This window comes from Rhipicephalus microplus, chromosome 3 (genome assembly GCF_043290135.1).
Source record: "Rhipicephalus microplus isolate Deutch F79 chromosome 3, USDA_Rmic, whole genome shotgun sequence".
Classification (NCBI taxonomy): Eukaryota; Metazoa; Arthropoda; class Arachnida; order Ixodida; family Ixodidae; genus Rhipicephalus; species Rhipicephalus microplus.
Genome location: NC_134702.1, coordinates 118840780 through 118867135, shown reverse-complemented (window position 1 = coordinate 118867135; position 26356 = coordinate 118840780). Strand labels below are relative to the sequence as shown.

At 47.6% G+C, this 26356-nt stretch overlaps 1 protein-coding gene and 1 non-coding gene across 3 annotated transcripts in view; one reads left to right on the top strand and one right to left on the bottom strand.

Annotated features, from left to right (window-relative positions):
• LOC142803311 (neprilysin-4-like) overlaps nucleotides 1-26356 on the bottom strand; it is a 96738-nt gene that overhangs the window by 11801 nt on the left and 58581 nt on the right. For both annotated transcript variants that reach the window (XM_075888438.1, XM_075888439.1), the window contains one exon: nucleotides 25515-25640. In XM_075888438.1, coding sequence (XP_075744553.1) covers nucleotides 25515-25640 — 126 coding nt within the window. The remainder of the gene's footprint in view (nucleotides 1-25514; nucleotides 25641-26356) is intronic.
• Nucleotides 12817-12889, top strand: TRNAT-CGU (transfer RNA threonine (anticodon CGU)). The gene has a single exon. It is a non-coding gene; the product is annotated as a tRNA-Thr (tRNA).

The window sequence follows — 26356 nt, the reverse complement described above, 5'->3', positions numbered from 1 at the left end:
TTGAGGGCGACTTGGGTTTCCGGTATTTTGCAGCACAGCCACTGGTCCCATTCTCGTGGGCGCCCAGGCAGGGAAGTCAATTGGGTTGGCAATCATGTTCATTGAGGCCTTCGGGGGCAGAGGTGCCGCACTTGCTACATTGTGTAGGAGTGGGGTGAGGGCACACTGGAGGCCAATGGCCGATAATACTGTGCCTAGTGCAGGCCGGAATGGTTTTCTTGTAACGGTGGATAAACGTGGCCACGCAGTGGTAGAAACGGAAGCGGGGCAAATTCGTGCCCTCAAACGTCACCACCACCACTGCAGAGTCTCCAAGTTCTCGGACATCGAGGATGGTTCCCTGTGGCCAATACAGTTCTGATTTTATTTATTCCGTGGTTTTAGCAGGATTAATGGTGATGACACCCCTGCATGTATCCCCTGACGCCTTGGCGTGGCCTCGAAAAGGCAGCTGTCGATCCTCCACTTACCACTGAAGTCACCGAAGAGTTTCTCAGCCATTGCCAGCATGGTAGTACTGCAGACCAAGATGTTTTGCTCCCAAATTGGCCGCACTTGAACTAGTGTGGTTGTCCGGTCACGCACGTAGCTCCGCATTGCGTCGCCAGCGCGATCAGCCGGGACACATGTGCACCACTCGATGGAAACACATAGTTTTATGAACAAGATGTAGTCATCTCGAGAGAGATGAAGCGTCTGGCGTGAACGCCACTTGCGTTGCTTCATCGGCAACGGTGAGGGAGCAGAGGTAGACGCACTACCAGTGGGTCGGGGCACCGGCGTTTCTTGCACAAGCGGCTTCAAGGCTGTTCTTGATAATCGTCGCTCGGGCTTGCAGCTTTTTGTCGAGCCTTAGGGTGAGGTGGTGCTCTAACTTTGCTGTGGGGATTGATTCCAGGGATTGCTTTAGCGTTTGCGGGATGGTTTGTTCAAGCATTATTGGTAACTGCCGTTCAAGTATAGTTTGAATCGTCTCGTGTAGTTGCTGCTGCGGTCCAGATTCTACAGGCAAAATAGATGTTGAGGCGGTAAGTGGTTGCGACATTAGTGTGGCTGGTTCTTCTGTGTCTGGAGCCTTTCGTTTAGGGGGGTGGGGGTTGAGGCGCTATTGGCGTGGAGGTTAGCAGAGTGAAGCAAAGAAGAGGACGGAGGTTGCTGGGCAAGTTGTTTCCGAAGAGCAACATTTTCAACGTGAAGTTTTTTTAATAACGTACGGAGTGTACGCAGCTCCAGTGTGATAGTACTTAACATTTTCCTTATTAGGTGTGGGAGTGTGTGTAGTTGTAGACGCTGTTATATGAATAGGAGCAGGTGGGGAGGCAATGCTAACCCATCTTACTGTAGGGGTGGCGAGAGTGAGACCGGGTCCCACTGCTGAAGGGGGTGACCATCCGAAGCCTCGGGCACTGCAGATCCTAATAGGAGCTCCTGGGGCTGATTCTTGCGCCGCTGCTGTGATTGGCTGCGTGAGCCACGACGCTTCGAGGTTGGACTGAGACTGCGGGAGCGGGTGTCGCTAGGCTTCACCTCCTGGCGTTCCGGATGAGCATCTTGCGTAGAAATCATTGTTGAGAGGTACTATAGTTGTTGGAGCTTCGCTTTTTCTTGGCGACAATAAATGAGAAGCGTTGAGGACAGGTTTCGGCACTTTTCTGGTGAGCTTGGTGGCACAAAGACACTTAAGGGTGCATAGATGAGCAGTAGCAGGGTTGGCTGTGCCACACAGCGTGCAGGTTACGGCATTTGGTTTGGGGAGACATCTGAACGGTGGCCGACTGCCCCGCATTTGTCGCAGATTTCTGTGCGCTTCATATGTTGGTAAAGTTTGTATTCGGCTCTATACAATGGGTACCGTGTTTGTATTTCCCATTCAGCGATCTTGTAGTATCGTGGGATTGCGGTCGTCAACAAGGCTTGCTAAGATGTCTTAAGGAGAGTCATAGGGGAGAAAATCGGGGATCACTCCATTTGCTGTGTTCTCAGGGGAAGTAACGTAGGCTCGAACGTCATAGGTTTCATTTTACACTTGTAGTTTAGAGACACGACTGCAGGATTCTGCTTTTAATAGATGAGGTGTGCTTGCTACGATGAGATTAGTTTCAACGCATGCGCAGTAACTGTCCTCTTTGAGTACTGCTGAAAAATATTTATTTACAGTTGTTAATTACCGGGAGGGTGGGAACGGTCCTTACGGGGCCGCCCCGTACAAACACTAGGTGGGCTCCCTCTTACGGGAGCCCATTGGCGTTGGCCGCGGCCCGGTCACGCTCGACCAAGGCCCGTTGGGCCGTCAGGTCAGAGCAGCCGAGCAGGGCTGCCTCCCAGTCCTCCCGCGAAGGGTTGGGTAGTGGGGTAAGGTTCAAGGTTTTTCGGTATGCCCACACCATGTGGAAAATGTCAGAGAAATTTTCCTCACAATGCGGGAACTTCCCCGTGCAAGCAGGGTCAAAGTGTTTTATTATTGCCGGGCACAATAGAGTTTTGGTATAAAGGTGAAGGAGGGTTCGCTCCTCCGGCTTCATGAGGCCCTTACAAGGTTTCGGATAGACGTTATGGCCGGATTGATAAAGTTGTGTGACTTCCTTAAAGGTGTAGGCGGGATTGGGTTCGAGTTCCGGATCGGTAGGGGACGAGGATGGTGCCACGAGAGTGAGCGCGGGCGGCGGCATCGGCCGTCTCATTACCATCGATGCCCGTGTGAGCCGGAGCCTATATGATCGTTCGGTGCGCCGGGACACCTAGGTAGCTGCTGTTCTGCAAAATTTTATAAGCAAGGTATAAGCAAGCAATGTATCCCTGTTCAATATTGCGACAGGCACCCCTTGAGTCGGTGATGATGACCCTCGAGTCCTGATCTGCGGCGGCTAGTGCAATGGCGATCTCCACCGCGTGCATAATGTTATGTGCACGGAATGTGAGTCCGTTTACAACGGTGTTTTGGTGAACGACCACAGCCTAGTACCAACCACTGTGGTGCGGGCCGGAGGCGTCCACGTAGAATACTCCGAATTTGCAGCCGTAGTGTCGAGCCAAGGCTTCCGCCCACGCGAGGCGTCGGCCACTGCAGTCGTCTCGGCTCATGTAAGCCGGAAGAAGGCGCACGTGCAAGGAGTATCCCCAAGCTTCTGGAATGCGTACGCGCTCTTCAGTGTGTATTGAATGATTGGTGTGTAGCCGGGCAAGGAGGCGGCCACCCGACGGTGTTTTAGAGAGTCTAGTATATTGGTTTGTCAAGTGCGCCTCTCTCAGCTCCTTGAAGGTGTTCACCATTCCCAAGCCCAAAAGGCGCTGGTTAGAGTTGCTGACAGGAAGGTCGAGGGCACGCTTGTAGATTTTGTGGAGAATGACTTCGAGTGCATTCTCGTCGGATTTGTGTAGGTGAAGGTATAGAGCCGAGTACAGCACTCGGCTGGTTACGAATGCATGCGCCAGCCGCAAGGCATCTTTGCATCGTAACCTCCCGTGCTTGTTTGAAACCCGGTGGACTATCCGGCCCACCTGGTCCCCCACCTTACGCAATTTGGCCAATGTTGTGTCTGCTCTGCGATTTTTGTGTATAAAAAGCCCTAGTACTCTAACCTCATCGCGTTCGGGTATGGGTCCACTGTGAAAGGAGAGGGCGATTTTTGTGGTGCACTTAGGTGATGGGTGTATACGCACGAATTCCGATTTGGACGGGGAGCACTGAAGGCCTCTTTGAGTACCTTGCATGCAGATACACTTCACGTAGAATAGCTTCGCGCAGTTGTGCATCCCCCACTTTGGAGAGATTGAGGCCGTCCCTCGGGCGAATCATAACTTTGACGTGATCATGTGGCAGACGCGGTTGCCTAGGTTTGCGAGTAGACACTGGGCAGATCCGTTCAGCATTGAGGTATCGGTCGCGCTTCCCTTGGCCAGTGGGTGATTCGGAGCGTTCGATGCATGCTTGTGTTCCTTGTTTCGGTGGCTAGAGATCCATCTGGCTTCGAGGGTGGCGTCTTCAGGGGTGATCTCAGTACCTTCGACTGCGACTACTTCTATGGTTAACATGGCTGCGATTTCTCAATGTAGAGCTCAACGTAGGCGAGTCAGATGGAGTTGGGTGGCACCGGCGTCGCGGTAAGGAGCAGCTGTTGTGACAGCCGCCAAGCCAGCGTCGGGCGGCGCGAGCAATGTGAGTTCGTCGTTATTGTTAGCGTCTCTGTCACCTGGATCGGGAAAAGCTCTCTCACAAAAATCTTCCGTGTACTGCGGTCGGGGGCTGGTTGTATTGGGTGCTGGGATGGTTTCAGTCGTGAAAAGGGGTGATTGAAGATATCCAGAAGTAGGGGCTCAACGCTGCTTCTTCCAGATGCCGGAGTGAGTGGGTGTGCTGCTGCTCCCCATTGTGTCCAAGGCGTCTCTCCACGCGAGAGCAAGGAACGCACGTCCGCTCTCTGCGAAAGCTTGAGAGGGACTCGCCCGAAGAAGCAGGCAGTACACCTCGAAACAACACTGGCAAACAAACAAAAAAAGAAAGAAAACACCGCTTGAATGCACGGGTGTTGGGCTTGTTCGGGCACATCACGTGCACGTGACCTCTTTACTGGATGTCAAAAAGGGTAGGGCAGAGATTTGGCTTGCGAAGGCTATGTGGAGGAGCAGAAAGGGTTTCGAGCTCGCCTCCTCTCATCCTCTTTTGCAGCTGCTTCATAAAAAATTGCCCGCAGCTTCCCTCGGGGGAACACTGAGGAGGATGCGGACCATATAATTGGTTAACGGGGTGTTAAAGTGCGACTTACTTGGGTCGATGGCTAAATTGGTTAACGTGGTTGTGAAATGGGGTGTTAAATTGCGACTTACTTGGGTCGATGGCTAAATTGGTTAACGTGGTTGTAGGAGGGGGTGTTAAATGAGTGAACACGTACACACGTATGCGAAAGGGCGGCGCTGGTCGAAGGGACGTCGATCATTGTGTTTGTGGATTCGTTGGAATTCATTTCACCGCGACCTTGGACGTCGACGCGCCGTACAAACCAACCGACGAGCGGCAACTGAGCGAGCGAGCGCCGACCTTGAGTATATATACAGCACGACGGCGCATGCACTGTCAGCTGTTGAATGTTCTCGAAGCGCGACGCCACATGCGCGTCCACTGGAGAATCAGGAGAATTGTAGATGTCGAACGCGGTGTGTAGAGGAGGAAGGGTGCACAGATGGTGGAGGAGTGAAGCGCGCGCGGTGTGTAGAGGAGGAAGGGATGCACAGATGGTGGAAGAGTGGGCGACGGCGCGACGGCGCATGCGCGCGCGTCAGCTGTCGAATGTTCGAGAAGCGGTGCGGACGGCGCGGACGGCGCGGACGGCGCACTACAAGGCGCGAGTATAAGATGCTTCCGCATCTAAAAGTTTTCTCAGCTCGAAATGAACTGATTCAAATTTTTCTGTGGCAAAATGTTCCTCGTTAGACAACCAACTACCTCCACGGTCTAACTAAAATTGGGTATGGTGCCTGGTGAGTGTCCCTTTAAAATCAGGCCATTTGAACGTATAGCTTTTACAACTGCGAATCAGCGAATTGGGTGCTCCTCGAACGTAGCTAAGCCATGCTTGGTCTATCTAGACCAAGCATGTATGCCACTTCAGTCCTGGTAGATCAGCGACTGCTAAAATGTGCCTGATGCTGTGAATAACTGGAATGAAAGCAACTTAAATTGATAAAGACTGTCGGGTGTTACGAAGGCAATTTTCTCACAATCGCTCTCGTTGATCTCCATCTGCCAACAGCCGCTTCGCAGGTCCATTAATAACAAATAGCGTGCAAGCCAAAAATGGTGAAGAGAGTCGTCAATGCGTAGCAGTGGAGAGACGTCTTTCTTTGTGAATTTTTTTAACTTGCGGTAATATACACAGAAACGGAAGCTGCCACCTATCTTTTTAACCAATACCACGGGGGATGCCCACGGACTTTTTGAAGGCTCTATTGCGTAATATTGGAGCATCTTCTGAACTTGCCTTTGAGTGGCCTTGCTTTCTTTCGGAACCACACGGCATAGATTTTGTTGGATCGGTCTCATCTTTTTTCAACAGCGATTCGGTGCTGGGTCAGTGGTGTTTTGCTTGACCTTCGACGTTAACAGAAAACAATCGTGGAATCGCTGCATCAGCTCTAGTATAGGCTGTTTATTTGAGAGTGAGAGATTAGATGAAATGTAGACTAACAAAGATGGCGAGGCTGTGATGGTCACGTCGTCCCTTTGCAAAGCGAAGCACTCCCTGGCTTCGTTCCCATCGTCATAGTAGGCTATTGCGGTGCCCACTCAATGACAGTCGCCTGTTTGTATATTCTTCGACTGACTTGGTGGACTGCGTACAAGGGCGGAAAAAACCAGTTCCGTAACTCCTCGCATCAGGAGTCACCTTACCTCTGGCATGTCAGGGTCAGTTCGGCAAAACAGACGGTAATGTCCTCAGCGGACATGGTGACGGTTTTGTTCGGCTTTTGCAAGTGGGCTTGATTCAGCTGTTGTGCGAGATCTCACTGGTCCGCGCTTAGGAACGTCTAGACAAGCTTTTGGCGGAAATTATTCCAGCTTTGGAAGTAGCCTCCCTGTTCTCGTACCATGTGCGAGCGCTATTTCACATCGCGAAATAGGCTCTGTCAAGTTTCTCTTGCGCGCTCCAGTGATTTACCACAGCGGTCCGTTCGAACTGTTCAAGCCAGTCATCGACTTTCTCATACGCTTCTCCACGGAAGACTTCTTGAACAAAAGGAGGCTCAAAAGTCACCTGATAAGGAACAGTCGTTTGAGCAAAAAGAATATTCGAAGATGTTGTAGGAGTCATCATGTTGGCAAGAGAAGACGGAGTCTAGAGTTCCAGACTTGGGCCTAGTAGGCACCGGCTGAATCGATCTACTGGATTCGTAAGAAGATGTTGAGGCTCTGGAATGGGTGGAGGATCCCGAACAACACTTTCGCGCATGAGGCTGCAGGCTTCAACACCTCCACCAGGGTCGCGAAATGAAGACGGTGGTCGTATTTAACAGCATAGAGTTTCCTAATGTAAATTAGACGGAACTCTGGTGCTAGTGTCTATGAGAGCTGCAACGCACGGCACTTCAGTGAGCGTGGAAATGATGAGTATTACACACGTTTGTCATATTTCGCGCTTCTGGTCTGCTCCTGACTCCGTGTGTGCTCGTGTGGCTTAGAGCTGTTTTTTTGACAACAATTAGCAAATGTTTTTGTTCGCGAATCACCACCCTCTTCTTTTAGGCTTAGAATTTCGAATCGGGCCACGAAGTTCAAAAATGTTCGTTCTTTTCTTCAAATCAAAACTGTATTGAGCAATAAACAAAGCTGCAAGTACGATTTGTTGCTCACAAGTACGAAGACTAGGCCAATGTGTGCGCTACCCATCATCTCCATGGTCGCTGAATGATCACAGCGCCAGGGTCCCCTTCAAGTAATTTAGAAAACTCTTATGTTTAACAGGTCTAGAAAGCAGAAGCAGGTCGGTCTTTTTATTCAGCGCGCGCCAGAGCGTTCCTCTTTTTTATTGTTATTGCTTTCTGCATAAAATTGTGCAGATGCGCGTATCCCGTGACGTCGTCATCTTCCTCTCACCACGCACGTGACAATATCTTCTAGCTGAGTGGTACCACACACTTATCAGCCACAGCGTACCACTCGCAGACCAATCAACGAAACCATTGCTAATAGGCTTACGATGTATCTAGCCTTAGATCACGAGAATCGCGACGAGGTCCTCCCATACAAAACATTTGTCTGACAGGGCTTTTCACCATACCAGCAGATTTGCACCTTTTAGCACTGTTTACAGCCGCGACATCCCCACGTTGCTGGACGTGAGGTCTGACGTAAGCCTTTGTCGATAGACTCCGTGGGAACACTTTGACAGCATGTGTTGCGGTAATCTATAACCTTTGTCACGCTTCGACGCTGCTTAGGATCTGCCAGAGTGTTTTCCGGCAGGAGGAATGTGCTCTGTCGCTTATTCAGTTTTTTTTAAAACGCGAGTTGTTCTCAAAACTCATTGGAAATGGTTTTGGTGGGCGACACTGACTGCTTCGTAATGGTCACAAGTTTTTCCCAAAAATGCTTATGGTTTAGCTGTCGTAGTTCTAAAAACAAGACATGAGTAACACTTGTGAGTGGCACACTGTTGCATCAGGTGTACTTCATACGGCGGGTCGAGCGGCAGCCGGGTGTCTTGCGAAGCCTGTGTGTCATTAAGCTGTCTGTCCCTCGAGATTAAATGTGACAGGAGCAATGATCTGGGAGACTTCTAGGTGCACTGCTCCCTGAGGTAGTCAATCTGATGGTCCCTGTCAGAGTCTCGCATGCAGACGACGTGTTCCGGCAGTCTCCCTAGCAGGAGAGTTGGTCAGCCGTGATACGTTTCGGTCGAGAAGTTCCATCTTGTTAGATCTCCTGGTTTTTGCTAAGGAGATATTATTCTGGGTATGAGCGACTGAGCTCACACCAATGCCTGAGGCATCTGGGCATATGGCTCTGATTGGTGTCGACTCATTTTGCGGGCATTCTCTGGAAGGCATGGCTCGATCGTTCATCATGTCGCTGACGAACGTGGTGTGTTAGGGTTTGGGAGCTTGCAGTTTGTGCGGCACAACAGAAATGAGCGCTTTCACGTTCTCAAAAGACACAGAGGAAAGTCCGACGGAGAAAGGTCAGACGGAGGAAGGTCTGACAATCATATTTTCGTGGTACCTTAAAACCACCGACGCTGCCCACAGAAGATTCAGTGTGTAGGTGCAGCGGGGGTCGTGTCGTGAAGTCTACAACAAAGGAAGCATGAACGGCGTTACTGAATGGAGAAAAGACCCGCGCTGCAGACCACCAGCGAAGACACGTAGTGGTACTTCAAACATGAGGTTTAAGTGTCTGAATGTGCAATTGTGATGCAATGAGACAGAGAGATAACACCCGTCCGTCGGGCAAGCTGTTCTATTATCTACCTTGTCTACCTTCTATTTCTCTCTCCCTCTCTCTCTCTCTCTCTCTCTCTCTCTCTATATATATATATATATATATATATATATATATATATATATATATATATAACGCGTTCGATGCTCGAACGCGTTATTCGACGGTCGTAGGTTCGATTCCCGCTCACGGCTGGTTATTTTTACATCCACTTTTCTTTCTTCTTATTTACATTCCATTGGTTCTAATAACTTCCCCTGTACATTCCTTGGCATTACTGTCTGTTATATCTCATTAGTATTGTGTTAAAACACGGAAAAATGAGCCCTTAGGTATACACTTCTTTCCTTTATTTCATTGAACGAGGGTCTCGTACTGGCAGACTTGGTGTGTTTAGGTTGTATAAGAGGGACAATTATTCAGCTGCCCACTCATAATAAGTTCACGTGCTACGTGACGCCAAAACATGCGCATAAGAGTGTTTTCACAATCGCCGTTTGGCTTATAGATGGCGCTGACTGTCACTCCTACTTCTAAATTCACATATAAACCCAAAAAAGTGGATGGAGGAAGGCCGCTGTCATAGCTCAGTGGTCAGAGCATCGAACGCGTTACTCGAAGGTCGCAGGTTCGATTCCTGCTCACGGCTGGTTATTTTTTCATCCACTTTTCTTTCTTCTTATTTACATTCCATTGGTTCTAATAACTTCCCCTGTACATTCCTTGGCATTACTGTCTGTTATATCTCATTAGTGTTGTGTTAAAACACGGCAAAATGAGCCCTTAGGTATACACTTCTTTCCTTTATTTCATTGAATGAGGGTCTCGTACTGGCAGGCTTGGTGTGTTTAGGTTTTATAAGAGGGACAATTATTCAGCTGCCCACTCATAATAAGTTCATGTGCTACGTGACGCCAAAACATGCGCATAAGAGTAATTTCACAATCGCCGTTTGGCTTATAGATGGCGCTGACTGTCACTCCTACTTCTAAATTCACATATAAACCCAAAAAAGTGGATGGAGGGAAGGCCGCTGTCATAGCTCAGTGGTCAGAGCATCGAACGCGTTACTCGAAGGTCGCCGGTTCGATTCCTGCTCACGGCTGGTTATTTTTTCCTCCACTTTTCTTTCTTCTTATTTACATTCCATTGGTTCTAATAACTTCCCCTGTACATTCCTTGGCATTACTGTCTGTTATATCTCAATAATATTGTGTTAAAACACAGAAAAACGAGCCCTTAGGTATACACTTTTCTTTATATATATATATAACGCTCACCAAAGGGTTTCTTTCGCTTTGACATACCGGTAGATTTGAAGGTGTAAACTTCATTGCAGCAGTTGATTACGCACAAATCAATATGACCTTGCACAACCGACAATGTACAGTAGGATACTAGAACATTTTTTATGCGGCTGAGGTGAATGAGCTCTGCCGTGGTATTCAATGTTGTCTCGGTTGCAACAAAACTGACGACAGGAACACACTTGGCAGAAAAGAGTGGTACAGTTGTGTCCATGGACACGGAAAGGGTGCTTTCCAACAGGGTAGGTTTTCCGTGAGTTCTACTGGAATATATGAGCATACTGTTCCCTTTCCTGTGCGGTAATCGCCCTTGGCACCACAAAGCTTCAACAAATCGAGGGTCAGACTACCATCACTCGTAGAATGAAACAGAACAGCAAAATCCGAAATGAATTTTTAGCACCCAAACTAACACACAGTGTACTGATACCAGAAGGTTGTGAAACCCTTCTGCTCACTCTAAAACACGTATTAGCACGGTCCCAGTGGACCATAAATTTTCGTACCTGGAGGCGTTTGAATGCTAGACTCATCACTGATGTGGTTGCACCTGTATCCACTGAAGCCATTGTTGAGACACTGTCGATTAGCACATGAGCTTTGTTTTTCAACCGGCAAATTAAATGAGGTATTTCAGTGAAAATCGAAGGCTGTCAGCGACCTCACCTCCAACCGTCGCGCCGACTAGTTTTCCGGAAGAAGCGAAAGGTAGCGACGCCAAGGTCACGGTGACCAATTGGATTGAGGGGCTGGCGGGGGTGTCAGACTGCGGTCAGAAGCGGTAGAACGGTTTCGCAGTGGCTTTGTTATCTCGCGAGATGCGCTTCCAGAGAACATTGGTGCTCGTGCAAAGACAGACGGGTGGGGTCCCGGTGGCCAGTCGTACATCGGCAGCTGCCGGTACTTGCAATACCTGGCCATGTGGCCTTCGACGCCAGAGTTGTAGCAGATGGTAGATGTCATTCGCCGAACGACTGCTGAGAGCACTCTACTGTGAAGGGTCACCTAACTGAATGGAATGGAGGAGCTTGCTGAACAGAAACAGCCTGCCTCTGTGGGATGGGGCCGGAGCGAAGGCGTTGGTCATAGCGCTGGTAAGACGTGAATAATTCTCGACGTGGCTACGAAGTTCTAGATTCGCTGACGTTCGTCACACATACAGATGGTGTCAGACGAGTGAACGGTGCCGGGTAGTCAGATGAGTAGGTAGGCGGATGATAGATGGTGTCGTAGAACAGTATGTCTTCTCCCTGCAGCTCTTCGCGCACTATTGCCCGCATAGTAGCAGCAAGACCAGTGGGTAGGCTCACATTGACGCTGGCGAACATTGTTACACTTGCCAGCCTGCCAAGTTTCGGGGCAATACGATGGGTCGTCAGCTTCACTAAAGTACGGCAGTGGTGTTGGACGGCAGAGACTGAGGTGAGGTCTTCCCCACCCACCGAAAAATTGTAGACGTCTTCTGTTCTGCCCTTCAGAAGGTGCACGAGCATGTCCTCTTCACACTTCTGCGCGTTTATGATCCTGCAAAGCATATAATTTCCTTTATATAGGTGGTATGCGTCTCTCCAGCAGTGTGAGCTCTTTAAGCCAATGTGCACTACACACTTTTTTTATTCGAATCAGAGTCGCCGAGGCACCTCTAGAGTTGTTCATCGAAATGATAACACGTTGCTAAAAATCTTCGTGGTTTTCATACCACTTAAGGGTGGTTTGTGTGAGAAACAGCGTGACGTTTCCCAGTTCGTCGGTGGGATCTCAGCACGTTACCGGCTCATCATTTTGTAATGAGTCAGCCACGCATCCACATCTTCTTATGCCCTTCCCGCGAACGGGTGGGATTCCATCTAGTGATGACGAGGCGCAACCGATTTTGGCTTTTGCGCGGCTTAGAATGACCTTTGCTCTCGGCCATGACGTTTGTTGTCGGTGGCATACCGGCAAGACAAAATCTCCAGCGAAGCTCAAAGAGTTGTGGCTCCGTGGTATGTTGACAAGGTGTGCCAAGCACCTCCGCCACTCTGTTAAGTTTACGAAAGGGTTTACACCGCTTTGACGTTCCGGGAGACTCGAAGGTGTCACGCACCGCAGGGTTTTCTCGCTAGCCGAATGCCCCCTTTTCTAACCATCATGTGCCACACTACCCAGAGGCTCATACCCAACCAAATCACGTTTAAAGTAACAATATATATATATATATATATATATATATATAACGGAAAGAAGTGTATACCTAAGGGCTCGTTTTTCCGTGTTTTTAACACAATAATAATGAGATATAACAGACAGTAATGCCAAGGAATGTACAGGGGAAGTTATTAACATTAATGGAATGTAAATAAGAAGAAAGAAAAGTGGATGAAAAAATTACCAACTGTAAGCAGGAATCGAACCTACGACCTTCGAATTACGCGTTCGATGCTCTAACCACTGAGCTATTACAGCGGCACTCCCTCCATCCACTTTTTGGGTTTATCTGTGAATTTAGAAGTTCTCTGTGAATTTATAGATGGCGCTGACTGTCGCTCCTACTTCTAAATTCACAGATAAACCCAAAAAGTGGATGGAGGGAGTGCCGCTGTAATAGCTCAGTGGTTAGAGCATCGAACGCGTAATTCGAAGGTCGTAGGTTCGATTCCTGCTTACAGTTGGTAATTTTTTCATCCACTTTTCTTTCTTCTTATTTACATTCCATTAATGTTAATAACTTCCCCTGTACATTCCTTGGCATTACTGTCTGTTATATCTCATTATATATATATATATATATATATATATATATATATATATATATATATATATATATATATATATTAGCCTCGAACGCGTTATTCGAAGGTCGTAGGTTCGATTCCTGCTCACGGCTGGTTATTTTTTCAACCACTTTTCTTTCTTTCTTTTTATTTACATTCTATTGGTTCTAATAACTTCCCCTGTACATTCCTTGGCATTACTGTCTGTTAGATCTCATTAATATTGTGTCAAAACACGGAAAACGAGCCCTTAGGTATACACTTCTTTCCCTTATATATATATATATATATATATATATATATATATATATATATATATATATATATATATATATATATATATATATATATATATATATATGATCTAACAGACAATCATGCCAAGGAAGGTATAGGGGAAGTTATTAGGCCAATTGTAACGTAAATAAGAAGAAAAAAAAAGTGGGTGAAAAGATAACTTGCCGTGGGCAGGATCCAAACCTGCGATCTACGTATAACGCAATGGGTGGGCTCACATTGACGCTGGCAAACATTCCCCTATACCTTCCTTGGCATTATTGTCTGTTAGATCTCAATAATACTGTGTAAAAACACGAAAAACGAGCCATTAAGTATACACTTGTTTCCCTTATTCATTAACGAGGTTCTCGTACTGGAATACTTTGTGCCTAGGTGCCTTTAGGTGGTATACGGGGGACTATTGGTCAGCAGCCAGTTAGTAATAGGTTCACGTGCTACGTGACGCCAACAGGCTCATAAAGATTGTGCCACACTCGTCGCCATGGCTACTAGGGGCACTGACTGACACTCCCACGTTTAAATTGACATAGATACCCAATAAAGTGGCTGGGGGGATGGCTGTCGTGGTAGCTCAGTGGTAGAGCATCGAACGCGTTATTCGAAGGTCGCAGGCTCGGATCCTGCCCACGGCAAGTTATCTTTTCACCCACTTTTCTTTCTTCTCATTTACATTACAATTCGCCTAATAACTTACCCTGTACCTCCTTTGGCATTACTGTCTGTTATATCTCATTATACTGTGTAAAAACACGAAAAAAGAGCCCTAAGTGTACACTTGTTTCTATTATTCATTAACGAAGGTCTCGTACTGGCAGACTTTGTGCCTTGGTGCCTTTAGGTTGTATACGGGGGACTATTGGTCAGCTGGCAGTTAGTAATAAGTTCACGTGCTACGTGACGCCAGACAGGCTCATGAAGAGTGTGTTACACTCGCCGCCATGGCTACTAGTGGCGCTGACTGACACTCCCACGTTTAAATTGGCACAGATACTCAATAAAGTGGCTGGGGGATGGCTGTCGTGATAGCTCAGTGGTAGAGCATCGAACGCGTTATTCGAAGGCCACAGGTTCGGATCCTGCCCACGGCAACGAGTTTGAGCATATGTTACAGTTGCAAATCATTCGTCCGTCATCAAGCTCGTGGTCGTCACAGCGCTACACATGGTTCCCAAGAAGAACAATGACTGGTGACCCTGTGGTGATTATTGGGCTCTCAATGCAGTCACCATTCCAGATTGATACTCGTTACCCAATATTCAGAACTGTACTACATTTTTAACCGGCACAACTGTATACTCAAAGATTGATCTTGTGAAAGTTTATCACCAGATCGCCGTTGAGCCTTCTGACATCCCCAAAACTGCAATGATTACCCCATTTGTGCTCTAATATTATTTACGAATGCCTTTCGGTTTGAAAAACGCAGCTCAGACACTTCAGCGTTTTTTACACGAAGTCACAAGAGGCTTGCTGTTTTGTTTCGCCTATATCGACGATCTTCTCGTTGCCAGCAAGGACGCTGAAACGCACAAGGCACCTCTACGTCAGCTTTTCACTCGACTGCGTGATTACGATTTTGTCATCAGTGTAAAAAAGTGTCAATTTAGAGTCTCGGAGATAGCATTCCTCGGACATCAGATCACTAAAGGTGGCATCACTCCTCTACCTGACAAGGTTCAAGCTATCCTAGAGTACCCGCCTCCCACGTCCATACGCAGTCTACGACGTTTTCTCGGACTGGGAAATTTTTATCGCCGCTTCATCACTACATGCTCTACATTGCTGCAGCCTGTGGAAACACTACTCTCGACTTCGCAAGCCGAGTCAGCCGCACTTCCCTGGGACATGGTCACCGATCAACCTTTTGCCGCCTTCAAGACCAAGCTCGCCTAGGCCACCCTCCTGCACCACCCTTCACCAACTGCTTCCCCTAGCCTCTTGGTGGACGCTTCAGAAGCAGTTTGGGCCGCTCTTCACCTATGGATCAATGGTGCATGGGCTCCACTTTTCCTTCTTTTCCCGCAAGTTACGCGACACTGAGCGCCGATGCAGTACTTTCGGGCGGGAGCTCCTCGCGGCCTACCTTGCGGGGAAGCATTTCAGGTACTTCCTTGAAGGGCGACAATTTGCCATTCTTACCAACCACAAGTCCCTTCTTTCGCCTTTACGATCCTGCAGTGCCACGCACACTCCTAGAGAACTTCAACACCTTGCTTTCATTGCCGAATTCACCACAGACATACGTTATGTAAAAGGCAGCTTTAACAGTGCCGCGGATGCTTTCAGTCGTATTACCATCAATGCCACGACAGGCACTACCGACCTTTCATTGTGCGTGCTCGCGGAGGCACAGGCATTAGACGATGAGCTTCCACGACTCTGATCCTCTACTCAACTTTCCCGACGACGACGTTACGCTCTGGTGCGATGTTTCACACAACTGCACTCGAATCTATGTGTCTTCACAGCTTCGTCGTGATGTTTTTGACACCCTCACCTCCATTTGCCATCCAGGCGTAAGAGCTACGCAACATCTGGTCACTGAACGCTACATCGCCGCGCATACGCGCTAACATTCGTGACTGGGTTCGCACTTGCAGAGCATGTCAGCGTATCAAAGTGCAACGGCACACCAAGGCTCCATGGGGAAACTTCCCCCTCCCTGATGCACGTTTCGACACCATTCATTTGGACATTGTCGGGTCATTACCTCCATGTCGGAGAAATACGTATTTGCTTACGTGTATTGACAGGTACACTAGGTGGCCTGAAGCAGCTCCAATGCCTGACATCACGGCGGAAACAGTTGCACGTACCTTTCTTACCACCTGGATTAGCCATTTCGGAGTACCGTCAACGGTGACTACTGATCGAGGCAGACAGTTTCAGTCAGCGCTTTTTACCTCTGTCACATCTCTACTGGGTTGTGCGCGTATTCGCACAACTGCGTATCATCCAGCATCAAATGGCTAAGTAGAGAGACTCCACCGTCATCTAAAAGCAGCACTCACCTCGCAGCCTCACGCCGAAGATTGGGTATCACACTTCCCCATCGTGCTTCTCAGCCTGCGTTCAACACTTTGGCCAGAACTTGCCTGCTCTGTAGCCGAGATTGTTTATGGCTGCACACTCCGTTTGCCTGGTGACCTCGTCCGCCCCGTTACTACGCAGAGTGTTTCGGATCCATCTTCTTTCGTCCAGCGTCTGCTGATCTTCATGCAAAACTTGCGCCCATCACCAACTTCAGCTCACACTAAGAACGACGTGTTTCTGCCGGCAAACCTACAGACATCTTGACACGTTTTTGTTTGTGTCAAAGCGTCTCGCCGTGCTCTTCATCCTCGCTGTGACGGTCCTTTCGCAGTCATCAAGCGTTCTGAACATCATTTTACAATCCTGCGTAACGGGCATGAAGACACAGTCAGCATTCAAAAGATCAAGCTGGCACCCATTGTAACAAGCTCCGTCTGATCATTTTTTTTCTTCAAGTGCCCACGGCCACTTGTCTGCAGGGGGGCTTATCTGTGGCAAACTTTTCTTCTTCTTCTGGCACGACAAACTTGGGGCGTAAGCGAGGTAGTTGGTAGTCTGCTGAGGAGAAAGAAAAAGTAGTTGAAACAATGATGGAGATGCATTAATAAACTGCACTGTGTTTTCCGAACCGTGTTTCAGAGTGCTAAACGGCCAATGGAGGTGAGGTTGCCGAACATTTTTCACTACATCTACCTATGCCTCCACCCGTTGTTTCGACGTAAAATAAGGTCCGCGTGCTTATTGATGGACTTCCTACGATGGCTTTGATAGATACTGGAGTCGCTGTTTCAGTGATGAGTCTTAACTTTAAATTGCGGTTAGGACATAAAGTGATGTTTCACTAGGTCACTAGTTCATCATTTCGTTCAGTGAGCGGGGAGACGCTTTGCCCGATTGGTGTGTGTGTTGTTAGTGTCACTTTGGGCGACAACTTGTTCGAGGCTGAATTTGCTGTCTTGAGCAGCTCCACCCATGACATCATCTTGGGGATCGATTTTCTACGCGAGACGCGAGTGCGGTGCTACTGTAGATTGCGATGCTGGCGAGATTATGCTATCGGCATTTACTGACAATCCCAGGTGCTGTCAAGGATCTATCACCGTCATTGAGGATGTTGTCTTGCCGCCCAACTCCATGAAGAACGTACGCGTTCACGCCTCTGCCTCAGACACCGGCTCATTTGATGTTCTTGTGGAGCCCACTCCTCTCAATTTCGCCACGAAAAATGTGCTTGTTCCACATTGTGTTCTGTAGATCAGTGATAGGTGATCAGCCTCAAGAGTGTCGAACTATTCAAATGAGCCTGCCATGCTACTCTGCGGATTGCGACTCGCCCTCTTCGAACAAAATTCGAACAGTTTAATAGCATCTTTAATCGACGAGAGCGTACATCCTATTAGTGCAGCGCACTGTACAGAAGCCAACTTTCTGGGTATGGTAAAGAAGTCGCTATCATCAGAAAAACGTCAAGCTTTGGTCGAAGTCCTTGCGAAGCATGCTACTCTATTTGACTTTGCGCAGAATTAAGAGCAAATAAGTGTACCCGAGCCGCGTACTCACCACGGGTTTGACACAAGATCCGCTCACCCTATCCGGTAGAAACCATACCGTGTCTCATCTGCGGGGCGCAAGGTCATTTCTCAACAGGTCAAAGAGATTTTAAAGAAAAGGGTCATACAAGAGTCGTGTAGCCTTTGGGCTGCCCCTGTGATTCTTGTCTGAAATAAGGATGGTACATGGTGATTCTGTGTGGACTACAGACGGCTCAACTCTGTTACTAAAAAGGATGTCAACCCACATCCCAGGATTGATGACGTCATCCATTGTTTACATTCGGCATCGTACTTCTCCTCGGTGGATTTGAGATCTGGTCATTAGCAAATCCCCATGCACTCGAATGACATAGAGAAAACGGCCTTCATAACCCCAGATGGTCATTTTGAATTCAATGTAATGCTTTTGGCCTATGGAATGCTCCAGCCACGTTTGAGCACTTCATGGACTCTATAATACGTGGACTAAAGTGGGAAGTTTGTATTTGCTACCTGAATGACATGATAGTTTTTGGCCGTACATTCGATGAGCAAAACCATCGTCTAGACATTGTTCTCAACTGCCTTGAGAGAGCTAACCTCACTCTGAACTCTAAGCAGCCAATTCAGCAGCTGTGAGACTCTCGTTCTCCGTCACCAGTGGACAAGCATGGCGTTCAACCGTAAACCCAGAAAGTCGCTGCAGTCAACAGCTTCAAACAGCCTCAGTTGGTACGAGAGTTGCGAAGCTTTTTGGGCCTATACTCGTACTTCCGTCGCTTCGTGCCCAAGTTCGCCGACCTCGCTTACCCTTTAACGTCCCTACTCAACAAGAACGCATCTCTTCGGTGGTCAGTGGAATGCGAGTCGTCTTTTTCGCAACTCCAGTTTGTTCTTACGTCAAGGACCGTACTTCACCATTATGACCCGTTTTCTGCAACAGAAGTTCATACCGATGCCAGTAGTGTAGGTATCGGCACCGCCTTAGTCACACGCCATGGATCTACTGAACACATCGTTGCCTATGCCGATCGCTGTTTAAGTACACAGGAGCGAAACTATACTGTCACAGAGCAGGAGTGTCTCACGGTCATATTCGCCGTGCAGAGGTTTCGCTCTAATATCTATGGACGCCGATTCTCGATTATCACGGACCATCATTCCTTATGTTGACTCACTGGACTACGAGACCCATCTGGTCGTCTTGCTCGTTGGGCATTACGATTGCAAGAATATGACTTTGAATTCTGTTACAAGAGTGGTCGTCGTTATGCTGGCGCCGATTGCCTTTCACAGTTTCCCCATCCAACAACCGAGTGTGACGCTGACAACTTTCATTAATATTTGGCCGTAGAGGATACTCCGTTTCCTGACCTAACAACTTTTCGAGCAGAGCAACGCAGTTACAACAGTCTCGCTTCTTTTTTTATTTTCGAAACGAGCGGTCAACGTGGTTTTGTCGTAAAGGATGGCATTCTTTACAAAAAGAATTATTCCGACGTAGGCCCTCGCCTGCTTGTAGTTGTGCCTACCAGTGTGCGACAACACATACTTCGAGTAGTGCATGACGACCCAACATCTTGCCATATGAGTTTTTTCTGTGACATTTTATCGCGTGCAAGAACGCTTCTTCTGGCCGAAGATGCGTAAAAGTGTGACTGCATATGTTGCAAGCTGAGAGCAATGTCAACGCCAAGTATCCTACAACTCCGACAGCCGCACTACTTATTCCCATAGCACCCCCGCGTTCACCATTTGACGTCGTCGGTGTTGACCTGCTCGGCCCTTTTCCGCGATCAACGGACGGCAACCGATGGATTATTGTGGGCGTTGACTACCTGACACGCTACGCCGAAACTGCGGCGATTCCTGCGGCAACGGCCACTCAAGTTTCACATTTCATGCTGTCGCACATTATATTACGCCATGGATCCCACCGTGTCATCATCACTGCCCGCGGGCGGCGATTTGTCGCCGATGTAGTTGAAGACCTCCTTCGTCTCGCTTCGTGCCATTTCCGTCACACTACTCCTTATAACCGGCTGGCTAATGGTTTGACGGAACAAACTAATAGGACTCTCGTCAACATGATTTCGTGTATGTTGATTGCGGACACAAAACATGGGATGCGATCTTGCAATTTATAACTTTCGCCTCTACAACACTGCACAGCACGAAACAATGAGATACAGTCCATTTTATCTGCTCTACGCACTCCGACCCCGCACAGCTCTTGACACTATTCTTCCTTTTTCTGAGACTGATCAACCTACTCTCGCAGAAACTATTTGCCGCGCAGAAGAGGCCTGGCCATAGCTCGGCATACTCACTCATGAGTATACTCACTCACGCTCATTCATACTCATTTGAACGTGGTGAGTGTGAGTGAGTACTGATGTGTATGAGTAGGAGTGAGCAGAACGTGAGTGAGTACTCATCAGTATGAGTAAGCGTGAGTATGGACGTGAATGAGTACTTTCAGTGGGAGTAGAAGTGAGTACGAACGTGAGTGGGTGCTCATGAGTGTGAGTAGGTGTGAGTAAGAAAGTGAACGAGTATTCTGAGCGTGAATAAGAGTGAGTATGAACGTGAGTGACTACTCTGAGCGTGATTAGAATTGAGTATGAACGTGAGTGAGTGTTGCGAGTATGAGTAAGGGTGAGTATGAACGTGAGTGAGTACTTTGAATGTGAGTATGAGTGAGTATGAACGTGAGTGAGTACGCGTGAGTGTGAGTAGATGTGAATGTGAACTTGAGTGAGTACTCATCAGTGTGAGTATCCGTGAGTATGAACATGAGTGAATATTCATCAATGCGAGTAGGATTGAGTGAGAGCTTGTGAGTGTCAGTAGGAGTGAGTATGAACCTGAGTGAGTTCTCTGAGTGTGAAAAGGAGTGAGTATGAACGTGAGGGAGTACTCATGAGTGCGAGTAGGAGTGAGTATAAATGTGAGTAAGTACTTTGAGTGGGAGAAGGAGTGAGTTTGAACGTGAGTAAGTACTTTGAGTGTGAGACGAAGTGAGTATGAACGTGAGTGAGTAGGAGTGAGTAGGAGTAGGCATGAGTATGAACGTGAGTGAGGGCCTAAGAGTGGGAGTGGTCGTGAGTATGAAGGTGAGTGAGGATGAAGGCTGAAAAAATTGTGGTGAGTGAGTGGGAGTAAGTAGTCTCTCAAAGTATCCACCTATGGGCCTGGCGCATGACCTGTCTTCGAACTTTCGTCTCCCCAAAACGCTCTAAGAACCGTTACGACAGAATTCACCGGCCCGTATTGTTTGAGAAAGGGTATTTGGTGCGGCTTTGGACGCCGCTTCGCAAGCGCGGCCAAAAGTTTCTTGCCAACTAAACTGGTCCATTAGTTGTCCTGGAACGTCTCAGAGATGGCACCTGCGTGATATCTCGGCTGTTGTTAACTGGCCACCACCCAAGCAAGACCAACGTCGTTCATGTCGCCCGTTTAAAACGCTATCATTATCGCAACGAAGCGTACCTCGCCCGGTGGGCATCGTCTGCAAAGGGGGAATTGGAATTGCTACGATAGTGAGGGGACGTGTGGAAGAAGAGGACAACGAACTTGGCACGAGCGGTGATCTGCCAGATTCCTTGACTCTCGCATTCATCTTCTCTTGTAAATAACGGCATCTCACTGTCACAATATATTGACACGTGCGGTTCTTTTGGTTTACGAAGAAAGCCGCTATCACTTTCCAGTGACACGCGCGCTCGTTGTGATTGTTTGCGGGGAGCATTGTTATCATAATGGCATGATTTGGCCGCAAAAGAGACACACACAAGAAAAGGAACACTCAAACGACAAGCACAGGCGGCACTTCCAACTAAAGCAGACTAGGTGCAGACCCAGACTTAAGTACGAAAATATAGACATGCGCAGTCTTCATACAGCCTTACGCTATCCAACAATCAAACAATCTTGTCTCCGAAGCATACAACGTCACCGACGGTTCGCTGATACACCTTTCACCTTTCTTTTTAATGTAATAGGCTTCCATCAGCTCACGCGCAGTTTTGTACCTGCTTCTACCCAGAATCTTAAACTCATTAAAACGTGGTACACACCCACAGGCTTTACAGTGCATAGGCAAATGCGCCAAGCCATCGTTCATTAAATTTAATTCGTGCTCCCTAACTCGTTCATTGATGCAGCGCCCGGTAATCCCGATGTACGAGTTGCCACACGAAAAGGGAATCTCATAAACAACGCCTTTTGCACATCTCCCGTACATCGTGGCGTGTTTTTTGCCGCACCCTTGACGGCTCGCCTCCACCTCCCGAGCAGTTCTCGGGCACAGCTGAGCCAGCTTTATGGGCGCAGAGAAGGCGACAGGTACCCCATACCGGCCTGCTACCTTTTTCAGGTTGTGGGAGACCTTATGAACATAAGGAATCACTGCAGGTCTTACGGTTTCGGTTCTTTGTTCCCCCGTGGCAGCTCTAGTACCATCACCCTTAGCTTTCCGCAAAAGCGCTTCGGAGACAGCTGTCAATAGCGAGTCAGGGAAATTCGCAGCTAAAAGACGCTGGATCTGGTTTCCGAATGATGCCTGCGTCATGTGCGTGCACGATTTCTCGAGAGTAGATCCCAGGCAGAGCGTAGCTATACCACGCTTAACTATTTTCGATTGGCAAGAGTCATACGGCATTACACCTTTCTTGGCGCGAGGAAAATATTGCCAACACGTTTGCCCGTCATGGAAAGTTAAGCGGAGATCTAAAAATTGCAGGGTGTTACTTTGCGGCAGTTCTTGTGTAAAAACGAGTCCTTTTCCGTGAAGCCTAAAAATACTTAAAATGTCATCGCAGCGCGTCAAGGAGCCTTGTCTGTTAAAAAGAATTAAAAAGTCATCCATATACCTAAAACCTTTGGCAACGTTCAAGGCGCTATGCAGATTAAAAGCTTCATCGAGCGACCGGTCAATACTAGATAAAAATATGTTGCACAGCAACGGAGCAATACAGGATCCAATGCAAATGCCGCGTTTCTGCAGAAAAAGCTGCTTGTCGAAAGATATAAAAGTGCTACGTAGGTAGGCTTCTAACAGAGTTAAAAAGTCGTCTATCGTTACACCAGCCGCATTTTGAAAGGGTATGGCGCCACTTCCTTCTATGCAGGATCTCACCGCAAAGAAGAGTTCATCATGTGGAATTGAATAAAAAAAGTAGTAAAGCCTCAGAAGAGGATAAGGAGAGGTGTCTGTTAGATGGTGTAGATAGCCTGAAAAAATGTGTTTCTGGTACCAGGCAGAGTCATAAAACTGAGGTTATGCGAAAGACAGTAGCGTTGTGTAGGGAAAAGAATATTGTCATATTGGAAGCTGACAAAGAAGGGTGTTTTGTAGTGCTTCCACGAGAAATGTTTAATTTGAAGGCAGCAGAGGCTATAAGAAAGAATTTTGTTCAGATTAAGAAGTCTGAATCAAAGGTTAAGAGTAAGGTTTCCAAGCTATGTAAAGACCTCAAGTTGCAAAAGTTAGCAACAGATATTAGAAAAATGAAAGCTACGGCATTAAACGTATTCTTCAGCGCAAAAACACACAAAGTTGAAGTACCCTTTAGAAGTATAGTGAGTGAACGGGACACATGGCAGCTTTTACTTAGTAAGCACTTACAGAAGGTGCTGAAGTGCGTTAAGATTAAGGACCCCTTCTTCACTAGCAGTTCAAAAGACATAGTGCAGTTCTTGAGAGATAATGAGCACTCGCTCAACAATGGCTTCTCAGTAGATGTGGAAGATCTTTTTTATTCAATTCCACATGATGAACTCTTCTTTGCGGTGAGATCCTGCATAGAAGGAAGTGGCGCCATACCCTTTCAAAATGCGGCTGGTGTAACGATAGACGACTTTTTAACTCTGTTAGAAGCCTACCTACGTAGCACTTTTATATCTTTCGACAAGCAGCTTTTTCTGCAGAAACGCGGCATTTGCATTGGATCCTGTATTGCTCCGTTGCTGTGCAACATATTTTTATCTAGTATTGACCGGTCGCTCGATGAAGCTTTTAATCTGCATAGCGCCTTGAACGTTGCCAAAGTTTTTAGGTATATGGATGACTTTTTAATTCTTTTTAACAGACAAGGCTCCTTGACGCGCTGCGATGACATTTTAAATATTTTTAGGCTTCACGGAAAAGGACTCGTTTTTACACAAGAACTGCCGCAAAGTAACACCCTGCAATTTTTAGATCTCCGCTTAACTTTCCATGACGGGCAAACGTGTTGGCAATATTTTCCTCGCGCCAAGAAAGGTGTAATGCCGTATGACTCTTGCCAATCGAAAATAGTTAAGCGTGGTATAGCTACGCTCTGCCTGGGATCTACTCTCGAGAAATCGTGCACGCACATGACGCAGGCATCATTCGGAAACCAGATCCAGCGTCTTTTAGCTGCGAATTTCCCTGACTCGCTATTGACAGCTGTCTCCGAAGCGCTTTTGCGGAAAGCTAAGGGTGATGGTACTAGAGCTGCCACGGGGGAACAAAGAACCGAAACCGTAAGACCTGCAGTGATTCCTTATGTTCATAAGGTCTCCCACAACCTGAAAAAGGTAGCAGGCCGGTATGGGGTACCTGTCGCCTTCTCTGCGCCCATAAAGCTGGCTCAGCTGTGCCCGAGAACTGCTCGGGAGGTGGAGGCGAGCCGTCAAGGGTGCGGCAAAAAACACGCCACGATGTACGGGAGATGTGCAAAAGGCGTTGTTTATGAGATTCCCTTTTCGTGTGGCAACTCGTACATCGGGATTACCGGGCGCTGCATCAATGAACGAGTTAGGGAGCACGAATTAAATTTAATGAACGATGGCTTGGCGCATTTGCCTATGCACTGTAAAGCCTGTGGGTGTGTACCACGTTTTAATGAGTTTAAGATTCTGGGTAGAAGCAGGTACAAAACTGCGCGTGAGCTGATGGAAGCCTATTACATTAAAAAGAAAGGTGAAAGGTGTATCAGCGAACCGTCGGTGACGTTGTATGCTTCGGAGACAAGATTGTTTGATTGTTGGATAGCGTAAGGCTGTATGAAGACTGCGCATGTCTATATTTTCGTACTTAAGTCTGGGTCTGCACCTAGTCTGCTTTAGTTGGAAGTGCCGCCTGTGCTTGTCGTTTGAGTGTTCCTTTTCTTGTGTGTGTCTCTTTTGCGGCCAAATCATGCCATTAAGTAAATACCAACTAGGCCAACAATCAGTATTATTACATTGTTATCACTTTCTGTTAAGCGCAACGCAGGCCGCGTTTATCTTGCATGCCACTCTGGAACCGTGTGGATCATTCTTGAAACTTTGCATGCTTGACGCGCACATTTAATAACTTCTGGAGCTCCAGAAATAAATCGAGAACGCGATATGACGCGTGTATAAAAAGCCGGCGCAGTGCGCCACTAGTCAGTCTTTTTCCGTTGACCGACGACTGGTCACGCCGCTGTTGCTGTGAGTTGTGTTTGGCCTTGTTTTGCTGGGCACAAGTTCAACCAATAAACAGTTCGCCCGACATCGCCCTGACTCTTGTGTGCTTCCTCTCAAGTGCTGCGTGTGTCACAACCGCGTGACAATATATATATATATATATATATATATGTGTGTGTGTGTGTGTGTGTGTGTGTGTGTACACTTGTAAACAGTCGGAGACAAAAGCAATACTCACGACAGATCTATGCGATCTCCGCAAGCAGAGCGCACGCTTAGTGTACTCATTTCTGATCTCTTCCGTCCCCCAGTAGTCTTCCAAGGTTGATACGTCGAATGCGTGCATGAACTCGTGGCCTATTATCTGCAATAAGAATGCGTTATTAGTAACCAAATATCACACATGACACCTTCGCCCAAAAAAGCGAGCGATTGAAAGCTATGCGGTGCTTTTATGAGAGTAATGAGTGCACTCTCTGCGCGTACAGCAACTTGGCCACATTAATGTCTATCGCTCCAAGCACTGCCTTTCAGAATGCTGGTCCTATTGAAACAATACTTAGAAGCGACACTATGTGATAGGTTGCCTACTTTTCATTGCGACAGCGGAAGCTGCATCAATAAATGCAAGTGTGAGCGGATTGGGAACGACGTTGCAGACAGTAACACAAAGCTATACGCTCCCCGACTAGCTCACGTGGTGGTGCCACCACAGCCTACTATCAAAATAAAATGCGAAGGTGCCAGAACACCTTCTTGAAATAAAACTTTTAGCCCTGCACACGGCATAGTTACAGAAAAAACGCATGACTATTCGTTAACCACATGTGCCGCGCTTCCTTGTGGTTCTCCTAGTAGAGTACGTTCACCATCAAGTCTAGCTCTCCCTCTCTTTGTGTTCTCGTAAAGGGTTTGATATGATACATCTGCACAAATGATTAAGGTAAACAGAGCCGGGCACGACTTGAGCAACTACCACTATTTCAATTATTGTCATTGCGGTAAGGTTGCCTTCAAAGAGCCAGTCAACAGGCTCCGACTTTATTTAAAGGGCTTCTCACCAGGTTTGACAATTTGAGC